Here is a 25,562-nt window from a genome sequence, read left to right on the forward strand (position 1 = left end):
GTAATGGAGTCATTAATAACACAGACCTCCCTTAAGATGCTCAGATGTTCGTTAGCGGGAGCCACAAGGGAGTGAGGAAAAATAGGATGCAATTTGATACAATGAAAAGGAAGCAGAGTAATCTTTTGATGATGATCATGTTTATGCTGTCATAGTTCTTGTCTGATGGGTTAATTGTGTTCACATACACACACACATGCACACACACACTTATTATCATACAGATACACAAAGCCTTTTAGATATATAATGAAGGGACATTGGAGTCATTTCCTCATACAGTTTTTAATATTTCCATCACATGTGCAACACAAAAAAACGAGGTCTGCCAAATACAGAACTCCATATTTGTACAATACATTTTAATAACATCGGAGATAACTGTCCTTTTGCTGCAGGAGATGGTGATTTCCTGTAAACTGTGTACGAACAATTCTCAATCAAAATGTCAAAACATTAAAGTTTCATACAAAAGTGCATCTCAGGTTCAATGAATGCAAAACATTTACATAACAGAATGGTTTTAAGTTTTGTATGATGCCACAGTGGCTTCCAGCTTGAGCAGAGAGAGAGAGCGAGAGCAATGGGACACTGCAAAGAAATAAGAGGAGTACTCGGGCACTCTCCAGGAGAGCCAGGGACAAAGTTTTGTAACTACGGTATATCCCCGAGACAGACTGGAATTGTGTTCAGTCTTCATGACCCCAAATCCAAATGGATTTACTCCCCCATTGCAAAAAAACAAAAAACAACAAATAAAAAAAACCCATAGCGATAACAAAACATAAAAAAAAAATTCCAGTAATCTCCAGGCTTCAATGAGCAGTAAACATTAACAACAGAAATGTACAGGTTGAGTCAGTGGGCTGGAGATTTCCCCATGCTCTGAGAGCCACATGGGAGCTTCACGCCTCTGTTCACGAGCCAACCGTAGGAACTAGCCTTTTCCAAATCTGTGTCACTGCGTTTGCATATATCAGCATCCTGTCCTGTTTTTCTGTTCTCTGTTTTCTCTTTTTTTTCCGTCTCTCATCTGAACTCCAGCGCTGGCAGTGCAGATTAGTCGCACCGCCGTCCTCGGCTGGTCCTCTGGTAGCCATGTTACGACAGAAATACAGACTAGATCTCAGCCTATGCTGGTGAATCAAAATTTCTACCCCATAATGATTGACCACGTCAGGATACAGAGTGACATACTGCGCAGTAGGAGTGGCGCTGACGAAGAGTCCTCCTGACAACATTTGCCGGTTCCTACAGCTTCCTACGCTTTCAGTGGCACCCTGTTTTTCCTTTACACAACTGGTTGAGTCCCATCTAGTCTGATTGACAATGTCATTGATCTTTTTTTTCTTCTCTTTTTTTGGACAAACATTTTGAACTGTACATTGGCAAATACTGTATAAGATTGCAATATAGCTGTAGTTAAGCAACACATGAAGAATTCTATGTACAAACAAGTTGGCTTTTTCTTTATTTTTGAAATAATGGTTAGTAAAGAACGGAGAGGGTTCTTTTATGCCCCCCCTCCCCCACTTTTTATTTTCTTTGCTTTGCTTTTCTTTTTTCTTGCTGTGGCATGGTTCCTTGTGGTGTAACTGAATCAAAAGTTCAGTGCAAGACAGTCAGTGGGAAACTGCACTGACGGTAATTGGCGGTCAGACATTATTCTCTGCGTCATGTGATCCTTGTTCTCGGCCACGGCGCTGCGCTTTGCCATGTTAGCTGCTGTGCTGAGTCAACGTGTGGTTCTGCAAGGACACAGAAAGAAACATTATGATCACATACAGCAGACAGATCTTTCATTTCCTTCCTTTTTATAAAACAGACAATGAAACATTATTCATCTTCCATACACAAGGACACTAATGTTCTTGCACCTTGTAATTTATTTCAAATGTTATGATTGACAGGTGCCGTCTTTCGATTATCTTGGCATTTGAACATCATCATTATTAGGCTTTCATTAGCCAAATCCAATTAACTTGCACAGGAGTCATATCTGTATGTTGGCTGTGGGATTAAGCATAGTTAAGTCCTGGTCTAACACAAAAGTATGAGACCACTGACAGATAACATCCCATTCCTTAGAAATCCTTCCTCCCAATCAAAGGCTGTGTCCATGGAAACAAATCCATAACAAGGCACTGACACACCTGATGGAATATTGTCCTTAGAGTCTTGTTTATCCAGCGCCTTCATGTATTGAATGTGCTACAAATGTGCAGTGCAGAAAAAAAAAAAAGTTAACAAATACTTTAGGTGCAGGTGAGGCCGTTGATGATATGATCCCCCACACTTCTGTAGGTAGACACTATTCATTATGTCAGAATAACAAGCTGACAATATCACTCTGTTTTGCTGTATCTCCCAAATTTATGCAAGCACACACACAGACCATTGAGAGTGGTTGTAGTGGGGCAGCTGTGCCAGGTTCTTTAAAGGGAGTGTGGACCAGGGGGTGTGTAACTGGTGTCCCTGGTGGGCTGAATCCAGGTCATCTTTTGAAGTGACTGCTAATCCCTTTAATGCAAACTACATGCCCCACTTGCTGCGCTCTGTTTAAAACACGGCCTTGGACTCTCTAAACTGGCATGGACTAGACACACCTGTCACAGAGTCATCAGCACGCATGCATGAACAAATACACACACGCCTCAGTGCACACATACATTTTGTCCTGCACATAGGCACATAATTAAGTGCACAGGTATGTAAAATGATGTTGTTGCTGCTTCACTAGTTTTTCAAATGTAACAGGGAGAAAAAGACAATCTAAAATGATTACTGCAACCTCAGTGAGAAGGTTTACCAAAGCAGTCACCTTCAGTCCTGTTGGTGCAGAATCCCTTGGGCAGTGCTAGGAGACGACTATTAGCCCCCCTCGCATTCATTCCTCCCCTCTTTACCCTTTCAGCTGCCTCCATATAAAGCATTTAAACACCTCGACAGCTTTCCTTTCAGCTAGGGCGATTACTTCCCGACAGGTGGGGTAATAAGCTGTTTGACGGGGAGCAGGAGTGTGACCCCTGTAAGGGTTAGCGTGGCTCGCCTGGGCCCTGCTCTCCCTTTTTTAAAGAGGCGGCCCCGGACAGCTCCTCTGCTTCCCTCTCTCCTCTCTTGCTGAAATAAAGCTCCTTTAAGTGAGTCTGGGAGGAGACTCCCCACGGGACGCTCTTTCTCTCTCCCCACCTCACCTCCTCCCCCTCCTCACACTCCACCAATCCCCTACCCCCCGGTGAAGACATCCTTGGCGTTGCTGAGGAGGGACAGGAGCACGGCAACCTTATTAATGAATGCGGCCCATTACCCGTCAGCCTGGCTCCTCGGCGACTCCCAGAAGCCCCTGCAGTACGTGACTTCAAATGGCAGGATATTGACACGGGGAGAGCAAAGCGGCTAGGACTGAGTGTGTGTGCCTGTGACTGTGTGTGTGTGTGTGTGTGTACGCGGAAGAGTGAGAAACAGAGAGAGAAAATTTGTGCTCAACTGAGTGTGCATGCCTTTGTGTGAGTGTGCCAGTGTGTCTAGGTGTGTGTGTGTGTGTCTGTGGACCCCAAAGGAACGTAGCTCCTTGGATATAATGTAGGGCTCGTAACAGCTATTAGAGGGGAAAATAACCCCTCTGGGGAATGGCTCCCCCCTCTGCATGTCCCAGCTCTGTCTGACACACACTGCATTCTACCTTTTCCTTAAACATGCCAGGAGTTTTCTCACTGAGGGCTTTCTCAAGGACGGTATTAAACGACTTCAGTGGCTGTGGCAGCCATGCAGACTAAAGGGAAATAGAGGAAAAGAGGGGGAAAAAATGTTAAAAGAAAATGAAACTGATACCTTTATCTCTGTGGATACTGAACTCTGCAGAGTAGCTCTAAACTGTTTTGTGTATGAGTATGGATGGTGGAAGGGAGGGAGGGGGGAGGAGGAGTGTGGAAATTCTCTTTCGAATCGTCATCCTTGTCAAGTTCTTCAAGTAACCCCCCGCACCAGCGCTGGAGAAGTTAAATACCTACCAACTACAAATGTCAAATTCGATCTGAAACACACAACTTGCAGCTTATGCAAGAAAATGACCAAAATGTCCAGCGCCCTAGCAAGGAGGATGTCACTAATGGTGTCACACCAGAATCACTGCAATTTAGGATTAGATTCCCTCCATTAAGCCTTTTAGCTCTCATCTCAACTCCCTCTTTCAACGCCATCCTATTCCCCCTGAAACTCTGCCATTCCCCTTATCATCCATTTCCTTCCCTTCTATCCAACCCTTAATCTCTTCCTCGATCCTTTCAACCACCTGCTGGCCACACAGGCCTGCTGCAGGGCCAAGTTACCAGCAGTGTTCAGGTAAACCATAGCAGTCAATTCTCCACTAAATTAAATTTTGCTCTGATCAATAATGCACACCCGCTTCTCCCTTATGAAGACTGGCTGCACTGGCTCAGAGCGAGCCTCTTCCTCCTCTCCTATTCTCTCACCGACTCTGTGCCACCGTTAAACCACCGCTTTCATCTGATTACATCACCCTACTGCAACCCCCTCAGGGGTAGTGGAAGAGGAGGGAGAACACCCGGCAGGGGTCTTGTGTACCCATGCAAACAGGTGCAACACGTCTTAGGAATTTAATGCCGCTGCAGAGAGGGAAAGGGTGAGAAAAAATGAGGAACGATTGGGTAAGAGCAGAGAGCGGGAAAGTGCAAGGAGGCTGGGGAGTTGATTTATTAACTAATCATTCTTTATGTCGTTCCCCATTGCTCTGGTCTCCATCGATAGCACCCGGTCTCCAGTGAGGCAACAGAGGTGCATCTCTTACATCAGCTCTGCAGAGGAAGGCCAGTGGACTCGCAGACACATTCTCTCTTTCATCTGATCTCGCTGTATTAAAGATAATCTTCACATTGTCCAACATCACAGAGAGAGGATGTAAAGCTTAATCGCAACGCTAACAATGTTTGATTAGCATAAAGTTAATACCTGCAGAGCACATGTTAAGTGCATTGTGTCTGCACCACTACCTGGTGTTATCCAGCATGTAACATTAAACCCAGGCTTTATCGAGTTGTTAGAGAGCTGAGTGAGCAATAATGACTTTTTAAGCCATGGCCTTTTCAAGGCTTCACAAAGCAGTGTGCACTTTACACAAGAGTGGAGCTGACCAGTAAACTGACCAGAGTCTGACGCATTTCGTATCCCTCAAGTTCTAAGTGTTGTATTGTCAAATGTTAATTGAAAAAATGGATTAATGTTTAGAAAGGTGTCAACTAATACAGTTAAAAATGCTGTAATTACATTGTATTAATGATAAGGGTATTTGTATGTTAGAACTGCTAAATCTGAGTGTAAACTAATAAATTCGAAAAAATAAATAAAGTTGATCTATAATTCATCTTTTAACTGGTGCTCATAGTTATAAACTCATTTACAGTAATTGATCAAATTTTGTTCACCTGGTAATTAATGCTTTACATCGTTTAAAAGTGTTGTTCTTTTGAGGCAGGAAGAACTGCCACTTTAGAAAAGATATTTCATTGTTAAGATGTTAAGATGCATCATTTTGTGACTTCAAAACATATACACAACTGCAAGTAAAACATTTTTCTTAAATTAAAACGTGTTTATTTTTATTGAACTCATTAATTAGCTAATGCTAGTAAAGACATTTTTTTTTTTATCATAAATGGTTACTCACTCACAGTAAAGATTACTCATTAAAGAAACTATTTAATTAAAAAGATTTAAGCAAATTCATTTGAACTCCTACAGCTTAAGTGTCTTGTTTAGTTGATCTATAATCAAAAATTTGAAGGAACAGTCAAAACTGTAAACATCCCCCTCTAAGCTCTGATTAGAAGTGTTATCAGTCTGCGCCAACTTTCTCTCTTACCCCACATGTCTTACAATATTCTGCATAGCTGCATCTAGAGCACAGGGAGTGTGCACAAAACCACTGAGACCTGTGCATTCCCGTAGTCATCACTCAGGAATTTAATTAACGCATAGGAGAACGTCACCAAATGATTCTAAAACAAAGAACCTGTGGTCCCTCTTCTACACACTAAACTGCAGGGGGACTTTAAGCAATGAAAACACTTGGAAATTTAAGCTCATTTATGTTAGCGTAATGTTTGAAGCCCCTGTGATGAACAATGGACTTCAATCAGTGACGACCGCACTGCGTCTTGGTTTATTTGTGAAAATTCTGCCACTGTGTAAAGTGTTTTCTTAGCATTCAAGACTGCTCCGGAGAAAGACAAGAGTGCTGCATTCTTCCTTGATCTTTAATGGTGTGTTGAACTCGGTCCAGTATTGACTCAGTCCTCCCTTTGTGCATTCCCTACTGTTGACCAGTCCACTGAGGGAGTAATCCTTCCCTGCTTTGACCTCAGGCCAAGCTTACTGCTGGCTAGTTTAGCCAATGAAGAACACAATCAAATAAATAAATAAAACAGCAGTTGGCATTCTCCACAGTCATCACTTATCAGGCCATAGGGAGGGCTGACCCCAAACACTGTTGTGCCACAACCGGCCTGGTCTCCTTGGTAACAGACTGTCTTGTTTGAAGTGAGGTGGCCGGGGAGTCATAGTCATACTGTAACAGCACCAGGCTCGGGTGGAGTTGACAACAACAATGGATTTCAATGTCTTCCATGTGTGTCATCTTGTGTCTGGTCATATTTGCACCGAATGCTTGTAAAAAAAAAAATATAATAAATCCATAACGCTTGAAATGCTTTGATTAGATGTCTAACTACCCAAACCAAATACTTTTGAGGTGTAACTGGAGATGACGGACCACCCTTTTTGTGGGCTGGTGCTTTGTAGCTCCAAATGATACTCATTACCCTGTCTAAGTAGACAAGTGAATGGTACTAGAAACACACTATGCAGTGATCCCGCTGTTTGACTGAGGTAGCAAAACAACTGCACAACTGCTGTGTTATTATGGGGCCTCATTAAGTGAGGAGAGAGTGGGAGACGGGGAGAGGGAAAGCAATAGAGAGAAGGCCAGTGAGAGGGAGAGAAAAGAGAGGAAGAAAAAAAAACAACAACACAAGAGAGCGATACCAACTGTATTCTGAGGTGATAGCAACACACAGATGCCTTTCCAGCCAAAATGAAGACTATGACTAAAGAACCCAATTAAGGGCTTTCTTAGGGGAGCCATCTTGGGAGGGGGATGGGTCTTCCTGGGACATGAGCCCTGGGCTACATCCTCTAATTAGACAGAGCGAGGTGGGAGGATCTCTGCCTGTCACTGGGAGGGAGATGGGGTCCATGGGGTTCCACATGTCAGTCCCAGAAACAAAACACAATTACTCTCACATTTAACCACTTCAGTCAGGGACAGACTTTGACTAGGGATGCTACAGAGCGCATCCCCCCCACCCCCCCCCCCCTCATTCTTTGCTAGATATGCCACTTCATAAATGCGGAGATTTTTGAGGACTAAATTTTTCTCTCGCATTTCCACGCTTCACTGAGAAGGCAAGAGTTGATCTGCACTCTCATGTTTTCCCACTGAATGTAAGAGCGAATCATAAAAATTAGCTTCTAATTGACCGACAATTGGTGTCATTCAGCATCCTTTTCCAAAACTGAAGAGTTAAATTACTCTGGTGTTGCAATGTGCGAATATGAAATTCGAGAGGGAATAATTGTTCTAATGCTGTTTATTTTGGCCTTCGCTGCATTTTGTTAACATCAACAGCATAATAGACACTTGAAAATCAAATCGCTACAGACAGTAAATTAAACCTGTGGTGAATTTCCTGAGACGAGCTTAAAATGGTATTTATCAAAGTTGTTGAAGAAGTCAACTAAGAAAGTAAAGAAGACATGTTTGAGGGAGAGATCCGGTGATGGATTCTAGCACAGTACACCAAGCGTCTCCTCTTTGTTTGGATTTAACTTTCCCCAGTGGTGCAACAGAGGAAAAAGAAAAAAAAGCACAGCTCAAAGGCTTCTGGGAGTTTTTGTCATGTCTCCCTCCAGACAATGTGTTTGCATGCACATATCAGACCCTGGGAGAGACAGAGACAAAGACAAATACATACAGCACGCACACAGATGTATACACACAAACACGTATTCACGCGCACACACTGAGAGAGAGAATATCCTCCCAGGATCATTAGGTCTGTCATGCTGTCTAATTCTGATCCACCTACAAAACTAGAACACCACAATTGTGATACATCACTAGTCATCTAAGGGTGTTAACGTCCCCATTTACAGTGCAGAGCAGTGTGTGTACAGTGTTGTACATAATTATAAATAAGCTTAAATATTAATGATGGCGCCTCACAAGCAGCCATTTGTTTTTCTAATTCATTGTTCTTGTATTTTGTAGTGCAACTTTTTGAAATGGTGACAGAATTCTGAGCACCTGGGGTGAAGAAGAAGAAAACAAGTTGTCATATAAAAGGAGAAAAAAAAAATATATACAACTTTCAAAAGCGTGAAGAGCTGTCATACTTGGCAGATCAAGATATTCAGAGAAAATGTGGTGTTTGAGAGTTGCTTAGGGACAAACACATGAAGCTTTGCTTTTGTGCGACACTTTTGGGACGTGGGGCAGTAAGGGCGTTTTTGGGGGCATATTTTAAAATTCATTACAAAAAAAAAAAAAAAAAAACTTCCAGGGAATTAGGTGTCTGTGCGTCATACTGGTCTAAGTTATGACATGCCATTTTTTAGAAAGGAAAAAGAACCTGAAATATTGTTTTTAAGATCATTCACAGAATCTGCTTTAGAAATTTCATGCATTATAACATGATTATTAATGCAAAAACCCATTTCTTTAACTTGTTTCCTCTGCTGCTTTCTCCGACTGTCCATCTCTCATTTTCTCTCCCTATTTCCCTGCTTAGACGGACGTTATGACATGCATAGCTGTTTACACTGACCTGGTGACCATGAAGCCTATAAATATGCTTAATTAAAACAGTGGAATTGGTCACAGCTTGGCAATAATGGCTATCACACGGGGAGAGGAGAATCTCATTTGTGTGGGGAAGTAGAACATGATGCAGATGTGCTCTTGTCACTTTCAGCACTCATTAAGGCCAGGGAGCTTCGGATTGTCTTTGAAGGAATCCTTTTAAAAGACACTCCAATTAAGGTACGTGTCCTGCGGGCGTCTGAGGAGAGGGAGAAGTCATGCAGTACCCCAGTCCTTCCACTCCTCCGTCAATCGCGGCGCGACTTAACACATGACTTACAATCTCGTGTCACTTCCAAGGAATGATAATGAAATTGGAGGATGGAGGGAATAAAAGACAGCCCAGCTTAAGAGGGACAAGGGAATCTGAGGCAGAAAATGTCATCTTCACTGTTGTGTAACTTCAATCTCATTGTCTTGTCTTTGGAGGAATTGGGATCATTGGGAGAGAAGCCTCCAATTGCAGTCCTCCAGTACACGGCACTGCTAGAGGAACTGAACTAGTGTGTTTCTTCACAAATGAACTGCACTCAGAGAAATGTCAGATTTAAGCTGTGGCTAATACTGCGCATCCATCAGTTAATGAATCTGGCTAATTAATCCAGCCTAGCAGCATTGTCAGTGGCTCAGTTCCTTCCGCAATGTGAAAAGCTACTGTATCTGAAGCCAACGCAAAGGGAAAAGGAAGTTTATTATCAAGTTTCACATTGCAATGTGGTCTTTGCTAGAAGAACCCAGGGACATTTTTTCTCATATGGGGACAGGCAGGAGAGAGAGAGAGAGAGAAGCTGCTTTTAAAATGAGAGGCCAGTGGATCTTATTTGGGTGAGAGGATATAGTGAAGCTATGTCTCCTAGTTGCTCAAGGGGTGGGCAGTAGTTGAGGGTCAGAGAGAGCGCTGCACAGCCAGCTCCCCATCAGCACCTCATGAAATATCTAGACATTGCTCCATATTTTAATGGGGTGAGGGAGAGGGATGCGCAGGGTGGAGGCTGTGTGTGTGTGTGTGTGTGTGATGGTGGAGGAGAGTCCTCTGGAGAGTTTTTGAGGGGAATGGTGGTCTACGCATCTCAGTGCTTATTTTTTGTCTGTGAAAGAGGAAAGAGAGAAATGGAGGGAGAGCAAGAGAGATTATTCTCTTCTGGAATCTGGATTCTGGGGCACACAGGCCCAGGAGTCAGTCAATCTGGCCGGTCTGAGGGGGGCGGCTGGGCGGGGGGTCCTAGGAGGGCTGATTAGACGGATGCTCTCCCATCATCCATCTCGACAGGCTGGCGAAAATTGGCTAGCCCCTCGCAGGGTAGAGTTCACGGGGGGAGGCGGTGGGGGAGGATGTGGAGTGGTGCACTGGATACCTGTCACAGCCTTTGGTCTGTTTCAGGATCTCAGCAGCAAATTAATAAAATATCGTTCCTGCTTCCCTTTACCTGCCGTGGCAGCTCTCCCTCTCGCCGCTCCTTCTCCCAGCTTGCACTGGCCCTTTGACCCTTCCGACTACTGTGAGAGATGAGGAGCCCAGGCAGCCGGCGAGTGGGCCAGAGTGTCAGGGAGAAATAGGGAGAAAGTCCAAACTCAAGAGCTGGCAAAGAGAGAGAGCTTCCACTTCTCTCACTGCTGGAAGACAGCTCCACTTCAGAGAGACTGACAAACGACTGCCCCGTGTCAGTGAGACATTTTGAAGTGTGATGCATGGGAAATGGCAACCGCAAACAAACAACAACCAAAAGCAAGACTCCAGCCTGTGCTGTTTGTTGAAGGCTTAAGCTATAGACAGTGAAAAGGCAAATGCAACATCCAACATTACTAAGTTCAGGAGTTGCATCGCAAGATAAAAATGTATGAAAAACAAACAAACGTAACTTTGAAAGCTCGGAGTTGGTCACAGTATAAATAAACTGTGGATTTATCTGTGTGAATGTGATAAGAAACAGTATGTGTGTGTGTATCTATATGTAATATGTATATATGTCGAAGTGAGTGTGAGCATGCGCTCACTTGGGACTGACTTTAGAGTATGGCACAGGTTGAGCATAATGATCGTCTTATCCCCCAAGCTCGTTCCTGCTCTCCTTTCATAACCCCTTGTTTCACAACAAAGTGCCATAGATCTTTCATGTTCTGCTCTTGTCTCTTCACACACAGAGTGTAAAACAATATAATCATGCATGAAACAACAGCTCCGGGAGGCGGAGATCGCTTCATTCCAAAAAATGTCAAACAAAAAAAGTAGGAAAACATCCCCTGGTTATTTGAGATTGTTTACAGGTACCTGCAACCCTGGCAATATAGAGAACACTCGTACCAATGAGAGATGAAAATGTGATAAATAGGAGGCCTTGGCATGAATGAAAAGACTCCACATTGGCAGTTTGGAGAAGCATGAGGCTTGTTAAATAACCTTCTCCATTGTGGAGTTGCATGATCAGGACTTGTTTTATTCATGGTTGCAGTGCTCAAATGACCAGTAGATAATGATCACATTCACCTTCCTCCTGGCAGACACACACCTCTGTGTTTACAACCTGAATCTCAATATAAAAATCGTTGCCGATCAATGGGCAGCCAAGCTCTGTATACTTCCTCTGGCTACCTGCTAATACCTAGTGCTGCTAATCCAAGTTTCAGATAGATGTATTTGGAGGATATGGTCAGGAGCTATCAGTTTTTCTCTGCGCTTTAAGGCAAATTAAGAATAATTCCAGTGATTGGATTGAACAAGGTGGTTATAGACTACTCATATTTTAATGATTCAGTTTCAAAAGGTAATAGAAAAAGATCTGGATATTAGAAGTGTGCCATGTGTATGGTAGAGAATCCCCCAAACAAAACAGAGCTGCTTGAAAACACCACCACTGTGAAATAATATAATAAGGTCTGTTTCATTTTTTCAGGTTCTCCAAGGACCAAAGAAAAAGATTGCTAGAAAATGGATTATCTCTCTAACATTGCGAGTTCATAAGTCCAACTACTAACTTTGTTGAAGGGCAGATACAGTCTCCCAGAGGACAAAGCTCATATTTAGCCATGAGGCCTCCTCTGTGATTAGGAGAGGAGATGCAGGCATATTGACTCAACTGTGTTTTTGCCTCTGCACTGTATGTAATTACCTCTTCAAAAACGAGCATTCCACTAATCCTCTAATTCCAGATATTTTAGTGCTCTGCTGGTCTAATAAGCAAATCAAATCATATCTTCACATCACAAATGAGTTTTGGAAACGGACTGAAATAATTCCTTCTGAGTCTCACATCCCAGCCGGGAAGGAGGGGATAGCTGGAGTGCGGTGAGTGGTGTTTAGTGTTTGTTAAGCTGTCATGTGTGATTAGCGGCTGCAGTTTTATGCTGGTGGCCATTTGGCTCCCCCAGCCTGAGGCTCACCTGTAACTCTGTCTGGAAGAAGAACTTTTGCGGGCACTGCGAGCAGTCATAGATCTTATCCTCCTGGCCGTGGGCAGAGAAGATGTGCTGCTGAAGCTTATTGGCCTGGACAAACACTGCTCACATAGGGGAAGGAGACACAAGGACAGAGGAGAAAAAATATGTAATTGTTAGTGCATACTTTAAATACTTTCCGCGTGCAGTGCATGCTGTATTTTAAAAAATTGTCACTGCAAGATGCCTCTACTCTCCGCTTCTTATTGTCGACTGTTGTAAATTAGAGTAGGGCCTTGTTGCCTGCATTAACGGAACAAAGGCAACATCTTAATTGCATCTGCTTGAATAAAAACTGAAGACAGATTATGTCAAATGGCAAGGAAAATTACTTAATTACAAACAAATGAATTCACTATCAACAATATAAAAAACATTGTTATGAGATATATAATTGAAAAAAAAAAAACAGAGAACAATTTAGATGTTAACAGCGAAACTAGAGTGGTCATATTCATGGCACTAGAGCTAGCGAATGCATAATGTTTTGGGAATAATGATGCTCTTTATTTAGCACTACTGTGGGGACAACAAGCCGGAAAATAAACAACCACAAAAAATTGGCATGGCTTCAAGTGCAAAACATGGCCTCCATTAGTCTACATCGCTAATTATATTGACAATATAAATATTCATGGTGTTGCACTACTTATTCATGCAGACTCGGACTACATTCACCATCATATAAACACACAACTCGCTGGCACTTAAAACATATACTATATATTTGTGCTTTAATTAAGCGATAGTCCACGCTGGAAAGCTAAGGGGGGATGCAATTGTGTGCGTCTTGAGTGCATGTGTCTTGTGTGCGTGGGTGTGTGTGTGAGTGTGTGTGTGTGTCTTTGCATTCTCCAAGGAGCACTTCAAACATGCCGTTTGTTATCCCAGACCCTTGTGCTTTAAGGACGGCTGTCTAATCTCAAAGGTCTGGATGCTCTGGAAAAGTTAGCATGTGGGGGCTTCATTTGAATTTCTTACAGCTCAAAATAACTTTTCTTCTAATGCATGCACCGTGGGGCCACAAGGAGAGGAAAAGAAAAAGCACAGCCACAAAAGGTGAGGTGTCTGTCGGAGACGGCTTCGGGGTCGCTACAGCCCCGTGGCGGGGCTCTGCAACATTAACGTGTCCCAATTTGAGCTCACCTGGGAGAGCGGTTATTAATTATTGAGCTGCGTACACTTGAGACGCACTCGGCTTCATTGAATGTCACACTTCTGACCTGGGAAATAAAAGTTTAGATCGAGACCAGAGCAGACACACTGCAGTGATGCTTTCAGACTGCTAATGCCTGGGTGACAGCTGTCTCAGGAATATGGCAGCATGTTAACCAGAAATGAACGAACCTCCTCTAATGAACAAACAACAACTCCATGGTCCATTTCTGAAACTAATGACCACAGCAATATGAAGATAAACATAATTGCAGATAGATGGCTGGTTTTACTGTCGGTTACAAAACATTTCCGCTCAAGGTTAAGGCCTCGGCCATCATGCATATTTGTGCCTCGGTTATGCTCTGAAAATGATGACAATTTTCTTTGTGGGGAATACATGCTCTGACAGAAAAAAATGCACTGATAAACAATAGCTTTTTTCTTTCGCTGTGTTTTGTCTGCATATACTGTACAGAAACAGGTCACAGCAGCTGCAGGAAGCCTTCATTATGTCTTTGGCTAGAGGAGGAAAAAGTCAATACAGCAAAAATAAAAATGGATTTGAGACTTGGGGGGCCTTCAAATACTGTACAATAGGGCTAAACACAGCTGAGATGTCAAGTTAGCTGTTTCTCCCTGTTTACATCTGATCCAGTTCCTGCACGAGACACATTTAATCAGCTACTGTATGCATGTATCAATTTACAGCCCAGCATTGATTCATATGTAAGTCGACGATGGCGACTGATTTAAAGTGCCAGAGTCCAAAATGCACTAGAAAATAAAGTAGGAGCAGTAAATACTGAATTGGTTTATGACACAGTTAAGACACTTAAGATAAAGGTATAAATTGTAGCTCAACAACTTTTTAGATAATTTGTATAGTTCCGTTTTGGCAAGGCTTTGGTCACATTTATTATCACTAAAGCTGACTGCAAAATTCACATTTTTCTTATGTAAACTGTCCTGACATTTTAATTAGTAGTGAGAATAACAATTCAGACACATGCTTTGTCTTCATCATCACTCCTTAAAATTAGCATGCAACATATAATAAAGGGATAAGCTGAATTGGGCAATGAGGGAACACTGTATTGGTATTTGGCAACATGTGACACACGTGAAATATGCCATTGCAATGCCCATTTAGAAGAGGAACAGAGGAATGTCTTCCTACTGTAGAGGGTTAAAATGAGGACATAGAGAAACGGGGAAGAAATAATCCAAAACCACATCCAAACAGGATCAGTGGCTGGCCATTGTGTCTCTCCCTGCTGAGAATGAGAGAGAATAAGGGAGAGAGGGAGGGAGGGAGAGAGGGAGAGAAAGAGAGAGGGAGAGAGAGAGAGAGAGAGAGAGAGAGAGAGAGAGAGAAAGAGAGAAAGAGAGAGAGAGGGAGAGAGGGAGAGAGAGAACTTTGTGGAGTTTGTTGGCTGTGGAGCCAGAGCAGAGCGGCGCTGAACAGAGCGCTGAGCCGGGTTGGGCGTCAGGGGTGTCAGGGCTGAGGGGGCTGAGGGGGCTGAGGGGCCAAGGTCTCCTCGCTGTGGGGGATATTAAGCCCTCTGATTAGATCTCAGGGGCCGCCCATGGCAGACGTCTCCTTTACTACAGGCCCCAGCTCATCTTTATTTTGGCAGGGTGGTGCTCTCTGCAGGCTGCACTGCACCAATACTAAGCTGTTTGTGCAGGGAGGAGAAAAAAAAGTTTATCCTTTTTCCACCCTTTCTCCTTTTCATTTATTTATTCGTCTAGCCTACATGTGTTCATTTCTGCCTAATCCAAGAGTTCACAATGCAGAGGCTGATCCAAGTGTTCTGAGGCAACACAAACAAGTCAGCTGGGGAAGTTGATTTAGAGCTATAAGCTGATAACTACTAATTTTTGGGTTAAAGCTAAGCCTATGTAGGCTTTTGGATGCAAAATGTCACATTCGAACATAACGCACCAGCAAATTTTGGGCTGAAACTAAACAAAAAACTAATTAAACTACTGTATTTGTCAGACTCTTGCGGATTTGAAAGCAGAGCATCCTGTAGTTTTTCAAGTTTGTACTTCATGCTGTGACATAAGTAAAAGACAAGCATATAAACACACGCACACACACAGACACACACACACACACACACACACACACACACACACATACACACACGTACGACTTTCATCAGGCACACTTTCTTCTGTTTTGTTTGTCTTAAGCACATATTCCCAATCACAATTTCCACACCAGCCCTCACTACTGCTCCTAAGGGTGCAGGCAGACACTTCTAGCTGCAGGCTCCCCCACTTCTGAAACCTGTCAAATCTGTCCTGGGAGAGTCAGCCTCTCTCTCATCATCCAGGGGCTTATGGACCTCTCTCCATTTACCCTCCCTCCCTTACACAGTTCTCTTTTCCTCCTCCTCTTCCCCTCTTTCATCTCACATCCAAACTTGCCAGTTGCAACCTTCTCAGCTTCCTCCAAGTTTTGTCTCCTTTTCTCCTCTATTTTGTCTCCCCTCATCTACTGTCTATGACTTACTTTTCCCCCATACTTTTCCTCCGGTCTGTTTTGCGGTATGATTTGTCCTCTCTCTGTTTCCCTTCAGTGTGGATTGGGGATAATCAGGTATGTCAAAGAATGACAATCACTTTCTACCTCCCAGTGAGTTTTGGGTCACATGGGGTAGATCAAACTAAAACATGGGCATCAAGTGGGGGGTGATCTTTTGAACAAAGAGTAACCTTGTTAATCAAGAGACCCAGCCTCTGTCACTGCCGCCACCTAGTTTGATCAAAGTTTTGCTTCTATGTTCAGAGTCATTAAGGCTGTAATAGGGATCCCTTTACATATGTAAATACATTTTTTGGAATAGCGTATGCAATTATTCAACAGTATCTCATCCATATTGATGTTAGCTAAAAAGGACCAAACAAAACAATAAATATCTCATAGTGAATTGTAAAAATTAGACTTTTATGTCCAGGAACGGAAAGTAACTAATTAGATTTACTTAAAAACTTAAGTACGGTTTTGGACATTACTTGACTGTTATCATTTTATGCTACTTTATACTTCTACTACTCTTCATCTCAGAGTGAAATATTGCTATTTCTACTTAACCACATTTAGCAGACAGCTATAGTTATTAGTTTACATAGAAATCATATGGTCGTTAATTAACTTACTACTCAACAGTTTAATTTTGCTCCACATTGAACCTACAACATGAAAATGCTGCTTACATGCTGTTAATGCATAATAATCCAGTAATATTACATGTGGAGCCTTTCTGCATAATGAGCTCTTGTATTTGTGATATTTTGCTGACAGGACCGCATGTGGTTATGTTTTGGGCAACAAAAGCAATTTGGTTAAGGTTAAGAAAAAGATTGTGGTTTTTGTTAAATGCTAATAAAGTAAATATGTTGTGTCACTGTTGCCTTTTTCAACATTAAACCAAGACCACAATTGCAACCATTTAAGCAAGCACTGAAAATGCCTCAACAAAACCACAAAAAAGTTGAATAATGCTTTAGTTGCTACAAACAGATATTGTAGGAACACAAATGAAAAACATTGTCTGTGAACATTTAGCAGATATGTTTAGAATCAACATTGTGTGACTTGCCCGATATTGTAATTAAAAGCGTTTCCTCATTATCTTTAAAACGGATCAAAAACAGAATCTGGGCGGCGTTCGCTGTTTCAGATTAGTAGTATATCAACGTAATTTCTATGAGGCAGGGTTGTGTAGATTTTGAATGAAGGACATACTATGGAGAGTTTTAACTTTGCTGTATTTTCTTCTTTCACTTGAGTAAATTCAAATCTGTCAAATTGAACACAAAATAAAAATGAAGCTTGCTCAGAATACATTAAACAATATACTGTAAGTCAGTTCATGTCGGGCTGTTAAACCAGTGTTGTTTCTCTGCTTTATGCTCAACTTGAAGAAATATATTCAAGGACAGCTGTCAGCCAATCTCTCAATCCCACCTTTTCCTCCGAGTGCTCTGACTGCAGTCTGCGTGTCCCCTGCATCCCCAACAGAGGGAGGTCTTTCAGTCCATCCTTACCCTCCTCAGCCTGCCTTCCCCATAACCATAGGCCTTCGCCCATCTGTCTGTCTGCTCTGCGACCACTGTCCTGAGGGTGTACTCTGTCTATCCCTCCTCCCCTCTCCCTCCCAGCATCCCTCTCTCTCACGCGCCATGATCGATATGGACGCGGAGGGAGAGGGGGGACCTGTCTGTCAAAGCCGGCGGTGGAAAATGAAGGCTCAGATGAAGGAGGCATGCTCTGTATATTAAATGCTCAGACCCCTGTGAGGGGTGGAGGTGTGGGGTGGGGGGATTCGGGGTGGGGATATATCAATAGGCTTCTGTTAAAAGAGAGATAAGGCAAAAACAGCAATGAGAGAAGTAGAGCAGGGAAGAGGGAGGGGAGTGGAGGGAAAGAGAGATGAAGAAAATGAAGAGGGAGCTGAGCAGTTATGTGGATGAAGAGGTAAAAATGCGAAAGAAAGATATTTGAGTAAAATGCAAAATGTGAGCTAATGATGTTAATTGATGTAACAAGTGGAGGACAGACACTTTTTTTTCTTCTTTGGGTGAGGGGTGGAGTGCAAGAAACGCAACAGAAGGAAATGAGCTGAGGACCCAAAAAGTGCGAGGAAGAGTAAAGAGCTGAGAAGGGAGAAAGAGTGAAGAGCTGAAGTTAACGACTTTGCAGATTTCATTATAGAGATAGTTAACCCTGTTGACACTGAAGGAGGGCGCTATCCTCTCAGGAGGAGTCCGGTCCTTCCACCTCCACGCACAGAGACAGATGAGATCATTACAGCTATCAGCACCACTGCCATCCACAATTAGCACATCTCCTTTTCTTTCCCCACTCCTCCATCCCCCATCTCCCCTCAGCTCACACTATCTTCCCCCCTGCTCTCTGTCTCTCTCCCCCTCTCACCTCATGACACTTCTTTGGCCTTGATTTGGAGGCAATTTGACTAAATAAAAAGCTACATGCAGCAAACTGCTCTCAGCTTTAGTTGACCTGCTTGCTTGACCTTTCCCAACTCATTTAGAACCCATTTGCCTTTTCACACTCAAAAAAAAAAAAAAAAAAAAAAAAAAAGACAGCTTGGAAATGCAGAGCTTTGCATAGTGAGGATGTAAATGCCTCTAAAGTGAACATGTACGTAAAACCCAACTCTGCCTTTCTAATCTTTTGATCAGTTCATTGGGTTGCAAATCCAAGATACACACGCTCGCATGCACACAAGCACACTCACAATACACACCTGTAAAGCAGACCGGACACTTGAAGGTTCCGCCCATGCCCTCAAAGCTGTGCTCAATCAGGTGGCATTGAAGCTTTGCTGGTGAGTCGAATGACTGACTACAGAGCTTGCATTCATGGTTCAATCCTTCCTCTGTAGAGAAGAAACAACAAAAAACACACAGAAAACATAAGAGGGAAAATAAGCAGAGCATGAATGGCAAAGGAGCCAGCAAATGGCTCACTCTGCTTTGTTTCTTTTCTTTTCTCTTCATGTACTTTTTTTTTTTTTTTACGTGAAATTTCAATTCAACAAATTTTTGACTAATACATCCACCTGTGATTTTCATGACTCAGACAGGAAATAATATAACGTGTGATCTGCTCCCATCAGGCATAAATTGGATGACCAGCCGGGTTCCTAATCGCTCAGACGAGGCATTGCACTTTGAACATGGTGAGCGTCATCTTTTTGATTAAATTAGATGCAAAATTATTTATTTTTAGAGTCTGCAAATTAAAACACACTTGAAGGGAGTCCAAATGAAGGAAACAGTCATTTGTGCTTTGCAGGTGTGAATCAAAATCAATCCAGAATTGTCAAATAGTCCAAATTCCAAAAAGTAAAAATGGTTATTTGGACAAAAATGATAATATTACAAAACCTTCCCATTACTAAAACCTTCGTTTTATGTCATCAAATCATGTCATCGGTTCTTCAGTGTAAATGCACTCACTGTCAAAGCTGTCAAAAGCTGCTTCTTTGTACATATCAACATTTTTAATGCAGTGATACGACAGTGTTTCAAGAGCAGGACAGATTCCCAGTTTATCTGCTTGGCATTAGAATTCCCCACACGTCTATCTCCACATTAGACTACCTCAGCCGTGGCCAATGATAGCTTAAATAAATGTCGTTCAGACTGTGAACCTGCACACTCATTTACAGCACAACGATCTGCTGACTCAGACTTCCAGAGAACTGCCCATCTCCAGTGCGTCAATAAAAGGCCTATACACTCTGCCATGGGCTTATACACTCTGCCATCTATCAAATTCCTGCCAAGCCAGACATTAGGCCAGCTACTGCAAGGGGGTGGGGTGGATACACCAGGGACCCATCTAGGGTTTATCCCCAGGTCCCTACAGCCCAGTGCCCACCACATAGGCCCTGGGTACCAGAAGCACGAATACACAATCTACCTAACCAGCTGTGCCCAGCTTGAGCCCTGGAGGATGCAAGTAGAGGGTTAATCGAAGGTGCTTCAGGCAAATCTGGCAAAACAAGTCTGCTGAAAAACATTGCTGCACAATAAACTAGTAACTTGCTATGGACAAGGCATGTCCTGCTTTGTCAGGACATGCTCACCACTAACTTTCCTTTTTAAAATGTTGAGATTAACGTTCCTTTCCACTGCAAAAAGTTCACCTGAAACTCACCTTTAAATTTTTCTTTTTTTTGTTCACCATCAATTTCTATTATTCTGTTTGATTTATTATTACTAAAAGCTCACTTGAAAGGACAGAAGCTGTCTAAACTTAAAATACTGTGATAATAAAATCAAACTATATCTGAAATGATAAAAAACCCAACTTTTTCTCAAATGAATAATTTGTTGTTGTTTTTTTATGCGCTGCAGACCTTGCAACTTCATGAACAGTATAAGAGTGAAAAACAGGTATCTTACTTTCCTCACCTAAAGATTGATTCAATAGTGACAAGTGCAACACAGTGACCCCTGATATTCCAGGAAAAGGAAGAGAAGGGAAGAGAAACACATCCGGCAGTGCCAAAAGAAATAGTGGGAGTTTATACAGTACATATTGAACTTTTAACTGTAACATATTACCACATGTTCTTTTACAATCTCTTCTCAATAACATAAACATATGGCATTGTATATCACATAGGGTGGTGTGTACAGCATAAAAACAAACCATAAATTGGGCATCAGCACAAGCTCACAGACTATGTTCCCTCATGACTGTCTGGAAAAAGGTAGAGGCCGATCAAAGCAGCTCATAGTAGTTTGAAAAGGAAATAGTTGATGGCATGTTCTGCAATCATGCATTTGACAGATGAGATATTCTGTAGCCTACATGTGCGTATGTGTAGCAGCAGGCATCAGCGAAAGAGGGGGAGGAGGGTGGCACGAGCGCATCCACACAGCCGTGCAAGAGGATCACTGCCCTCTTTGATCACCATTCACTTTGCTTATCTGTGTTAGGGTGTACACTAAGGTCAAGCATGCTGCAGGGTTCACAGATCTGTTCTTCTGCCATATGCGCAGCCCTTATTTGACCCTAGTGCACAACGCTGTCCCTTTAGAGACCTGGTCTGCTTCATTATGCAGATAACTGTGCACCTGCCTGACTGACCTTGTGTGCGTGCATGTGTGTGTTTATGTCTGTGAGCAGGTGCATCAAGGGAAAATGGCAAGGAGATATGAATACTGTATATTTTCACATTTAAAGAATAAGGCTGGCATCATTTGATATATTCTGTTTGAAAATAAAATCCTATGAAAAGACCAACAATGTTATAGTCTGTCTCTTCATACTTTCCAACTTCTCTACCCTGTCTGTTGCATTCAGCCCAAGCTTGTGCACTCCTACTGAGGATGTAAACCTTTAAAAATTAGGTCACAATTATATATTTTCATTTTTTAAAAAGGCTTTGTAATTTTCTAAAACAGCTGGGCATCGTAGTTTTTAGCTAACATAACTACAAGAGGCATAAGAAGTGCATTTGTTGGGGACTATTTTCATTTGTGGATTAATACACATTTGGTGCACTAGCACGGTGTATTTGGGATTGACTCAAAATAAACTACAGTGTTCATGTTCATTGCAATGAAGGAGCATGTCACTCAGTACAACTGCCTGGCTCATTGATGTGTATCATTTTTGGACAACAATGGGAGTCTACGGACGGCACAGAGGAGTAAGCTACCTCAGCCATTGGCTACACAGGCGATACTTGTTAGTAGGATTAATTGTTGGTTTTGGTTCTTTTCATGAGATTTGTTGACAATAAGAAAAATGTTTTTGTTGATGTCGATTATATTTCATCCTTTATGACTATAAAAATATTGTGTGTTTTAATTATATTCAGTATATAGTACCACCACCTTTTTCATATCATTATACACAACCCAAATCTGAAACAGTGCTACATTCGATAATGTATAAATAGACAGACAGAAAGAGAAAAGAGCAGTGGAGCTTTGCCTGCAAGTCTATCATGACTGAATTGTGCTCTGTTAGCCCCTGTAATACAGCTTGTGTAGGGCTGGGTTTGTATTCAGCAGTGAAACAAGGGTTGAATCAGGCTGGCAGCCTGTTTCTTAGTGAGAGCCAAGGGAGGAAGTCAGCTCGCTCGCCCCTATAGCTGCCTCACTGAGCTGAGGTCACTTCCTGTCACTTCCCCAGCCCTACTCCAGGGCTGCCCAATCAGCATGGCCCTGCGTGAGCCCCCACCCCTCTCTATGCACTGAGCAGACTCTGGATATAGTTACAGGGCCACAGGGGACTGTCAGCTCTCTCTCTCTATCCTCATCTCTCTCTCTCCCTCCCACTCTCTGTTTCCGAGTCTCCCGAGTGTTCTCTGCTGCCACCACCCTGTCCCTCTGCACTCCTAAGAAAATCCTTTAGATGAGAACTGCTCCTGTGCCTGCTCCCTCTAAGCATCCCTGACACCAGCAAAGTAAGCCCATCTGCATATCCACAGGGCCTCGCGTTCCTGTGGCTCATGGTTTATGTATTTCACAGCTCCTTAAAACACAAACGCCTAATATCTCTCCCATGTGGAGGACAGGAGAGAGAGAGAGGAAAAACTACTCTCAAAAAGAATGGTCTTTATTTCTCCTCACTGTTTACTTTATCCAGGCTGAAGTTCATGTGCTGTTGAAGGTTGTTTGGGACGCTGGGGCTTGCAGGTCTGGCTTGCATAGTTTAGTAAAATCTTTATGTAACAACGATACAGTTGCGGCATATTGAATCCTGTAAGTTTGAGGCAGTGGTAAAGGTGTCTGTGAATTTGATAGACACATCTTAGTTTGCTTAGGAGTGTATGCGCACAACCATCAAAGACGGAGACTAAAGTAACCACGGACAGTCTAACTTTCTGATAATGGTGTGTGGTTAAGTACAAAACAGGGCATTGCTTAATTAAAAACTCTCCCTCAGCTTATTCCGTTCCAACACCACCACTCCCCCCCAGCACCGCTGCCCCTTACTCTATTTAAACGATTCTGCTGAGAAGCAATTTGAATTGGAGGGGATAACTTTTAGCATTTGGCTTTGGAAGAGAAAAATCTGACACTTCGATTTACACTCCTCTCTGGGGCATAGTGAATGGTTCTCTGAAGCTCACTCTTAGAGGGGACCCACGCTGCTTGTGTCGCCAGAGCAGCACACTCTAACAAATGATAAAAGGGACATCAATCAAGTCACTTCTTTGCTGAAAGTAATGAGTAAACAAGTGGGGGAACAAATTGAGAATATTTAATAGGCAGCAATGGGCTGTTTTGGGGAAAGCTAGAGATGGAAGCACTGTAGTAATCAAAGTTGGTCCAGTCAAACAAATAGGTCAATGCAATACCAAGTCTTTGAAAATATCAAACCTTGCCATAAACCTGCTCGGAGAGATCATGTTTATGAGGAATTTCACCTTTAGCAAGAGTTTGCTTTCCGTTCTACCATCTGTCTCATAATATTCCGCCTGATGTTGGAGTTCTATGTTAATAAACCAAGAAGATTTGGTTTTCAGCGGACTCACTGCTGTATATACAACCCACTATGGGATTGTGGATGGTAGCAGAGTAGACAGCTTCAGGCCTGTAAACAGTAGGTGGGTTTACTTCTCTCTTCTCTCCGCAGGAACTATCCATTAACAGATAATGGGGGGAAAATCAGAGTGATTAAGGCCCAGGGAATTATGGGTGAATACAAATTGACTCCACCTCCGTGTGGTGTGCTCTCTTGAGGTAGAAGCACTGCTCACAAACTAATTTCAGAAGTACTACAAGGCCCATTAAGGCCTGGAGAATGCTGTGGATGGGGGTAGGAAGGTGGTAGGTGGGAGCGCAAAGGGATGGACTCCCGCTGGACCAAAGCTGATTGGAGAACTGGCGCCTGGGGGGAACATTACTAATATCTATTTCCTGTCTCCACAGTTTGAGAAGGACAGAGTGAATCAAGTGCAAAATGTCGAAATGAAAGTACAAGATTTAATCATGGCACCTTGAAAATTCACCCCATTCTATCAAAGAGTTAATGTATTACACGAACAGTGATGGAAATGTGGTCGAGTGCTAGCTAATAAAATCAGAGAGATTGGAAAACTACCACAGCATGAAAGGAGAAGCTTTACTGCAGTTTGCCTGTAGGGAAGTGGGCATGTAAAAGACATATTCTGTGTCTGCAAGAGAAAAGTGAAAGATAAGCTAAGTGAGGTACCGAAGCCCTAATGTCAGGGTCCCAAGTTCGATGAATGCCTGATGCTGTTTTCCAACCTCCAGAGGGAGAAGGAGGGGTGAGGTGAGATTGTTGGCTATGACATGTCAGTGGTGGTGACGCCCTCGCACAGCAAGAGCAAAGGATTCTGGGGGAACATGTCTCTGGGAGAATGTCAGCTCTGATGCATGGCAGCTCGTTGGAGGTGCTAATCAGAGCAGGGCTAGGCTCCTGCTAGGATCAGCCTCTTTGCGCCTACATTAACCGCCTCACAGCTCCCCTGGCTACAGGGCCAGAGGTAGAAATCCCAAACTGACAGGTTTTTGTGTTGAGATAAACATGCGTAACGCATGAATGGATGTTACAAAAGGTTTAGCCGACTAGAACACCTTTTGGAGTTCACCAAACATGGGGGACAAAAACATAAGGACATTTCTCCTTCTCTCTAACATAAACACACTGAACAGACATTTCCACTTGAGTTATTTTGCCGAAGCCTCAGAAAATACAGAAACTAAAGCCAGTAGTTATTGTTGGAGCGTTAATAAGAGAAAAGAAAACTTTATTCTACACTATTATTATTATGTTAAACTAATTTACAATAGCAGACCTGAGACCAGATATATAAATGATAGGTTCAGACAAAAGAAGGCATGTGCCACCTCCTACACTGAGCCTGGTATTCATAAAGAACCTGCTGCGCTTTGTGTTTCTCAATGAATACAATACATTGGGCATATATGAGCTTTTATGGCTCAGCTGTGTTATGACAACGTAGCTAACAGTAGCATAATATCAAAGATGAAATGAGACACATTTTTTTCTAATCGTTCACATTGCTGTGGCCTGTTACATTTCATTCAATAACATTTATATGTGAAAATTTCTCTTTCTGCAAGCATTTTTTTATTCTGAAATGAGTAACTGTATACATTGTCACTCAAACACTGTAGTAAAAGAGTAAGAAAAACAGACATTGTGATAATTTAACCCTACTCAAAACATTACAAGATATGAGAAATGTGTGAAATTTTGGAGGGCTTTATACACTACTTATACAAAAGACTGTGTATATTTCAGATTTTGTGCATATTTGTATTTTCAGATTGGAAACTGCTCTAAATTTAATGTGCCACTCTGCAGCATGCTAAAGAAACAAGCTGGTAAAACCAGATGAAGCTGGTGTTTCAGCAGGATTTGGCGTTACTGTACGCTTTGAAGGATTGTCTGCCATTTTGTGTTTTGCCTGGACCGCATTACCTGCTATTCTTACAACTGGAACCCACAATGGTTAAAACTTGGTCAAATGAACAGTGTGTA

The 25,562-nt window shown here is 42.6% G+C and overlaps 1 protein-coding gene across 11 annotated transcripts in view; it reads right to left on the reverse strand.

Annotated features, from left to right (window-relative positions):
• Nucleotides 1-266: 266 nt before the first annotated feature.
• Nucleotides 267-25,562, reverse strand: part of LOC122993522 (zinc finger protein 521-like) — a 90,401-nt gene continuing 65,105 nt past the window's right edge. For all 11 annotated transcript variants that reach the window (XM_044367753.1, XM_044367751.1, XM_044367752.1 and 8 more), the window contains 3 exons: nt 18,808-18,939; nt 12,314-12,429; nt 267-1,748 (listed from right to left, as the gene is read on the reverse strand). In XM_044367753.1, coding sequence (XP_044223688.1) covers nt 1,719-1,748; nt 12,314-12,429; nt 18,808-18,939 — 278 coding nt within the window. In that variant the 3' untranslated portion in view covers nt 267-1,718. The remainder of the gene's footprint in view (nt 1,749-12,313; nt 12,430-18,807; nt 18,940-25,562) is intronic.

This window comes from Thunnus albacares, chromosome 12 (assembly GCF_914725855.1).
Source record: "Thunnus albacares chromosome 12, fThuAlb1.1, whole genome shotgun sequence".
Taxonomy (NCBI): domain Eukaryota; kingdom Metazoa; phylum Chordata; class Actinopteri; order Scombriformes; family Scombridae; genus Thunnus; species Thunnus albacares.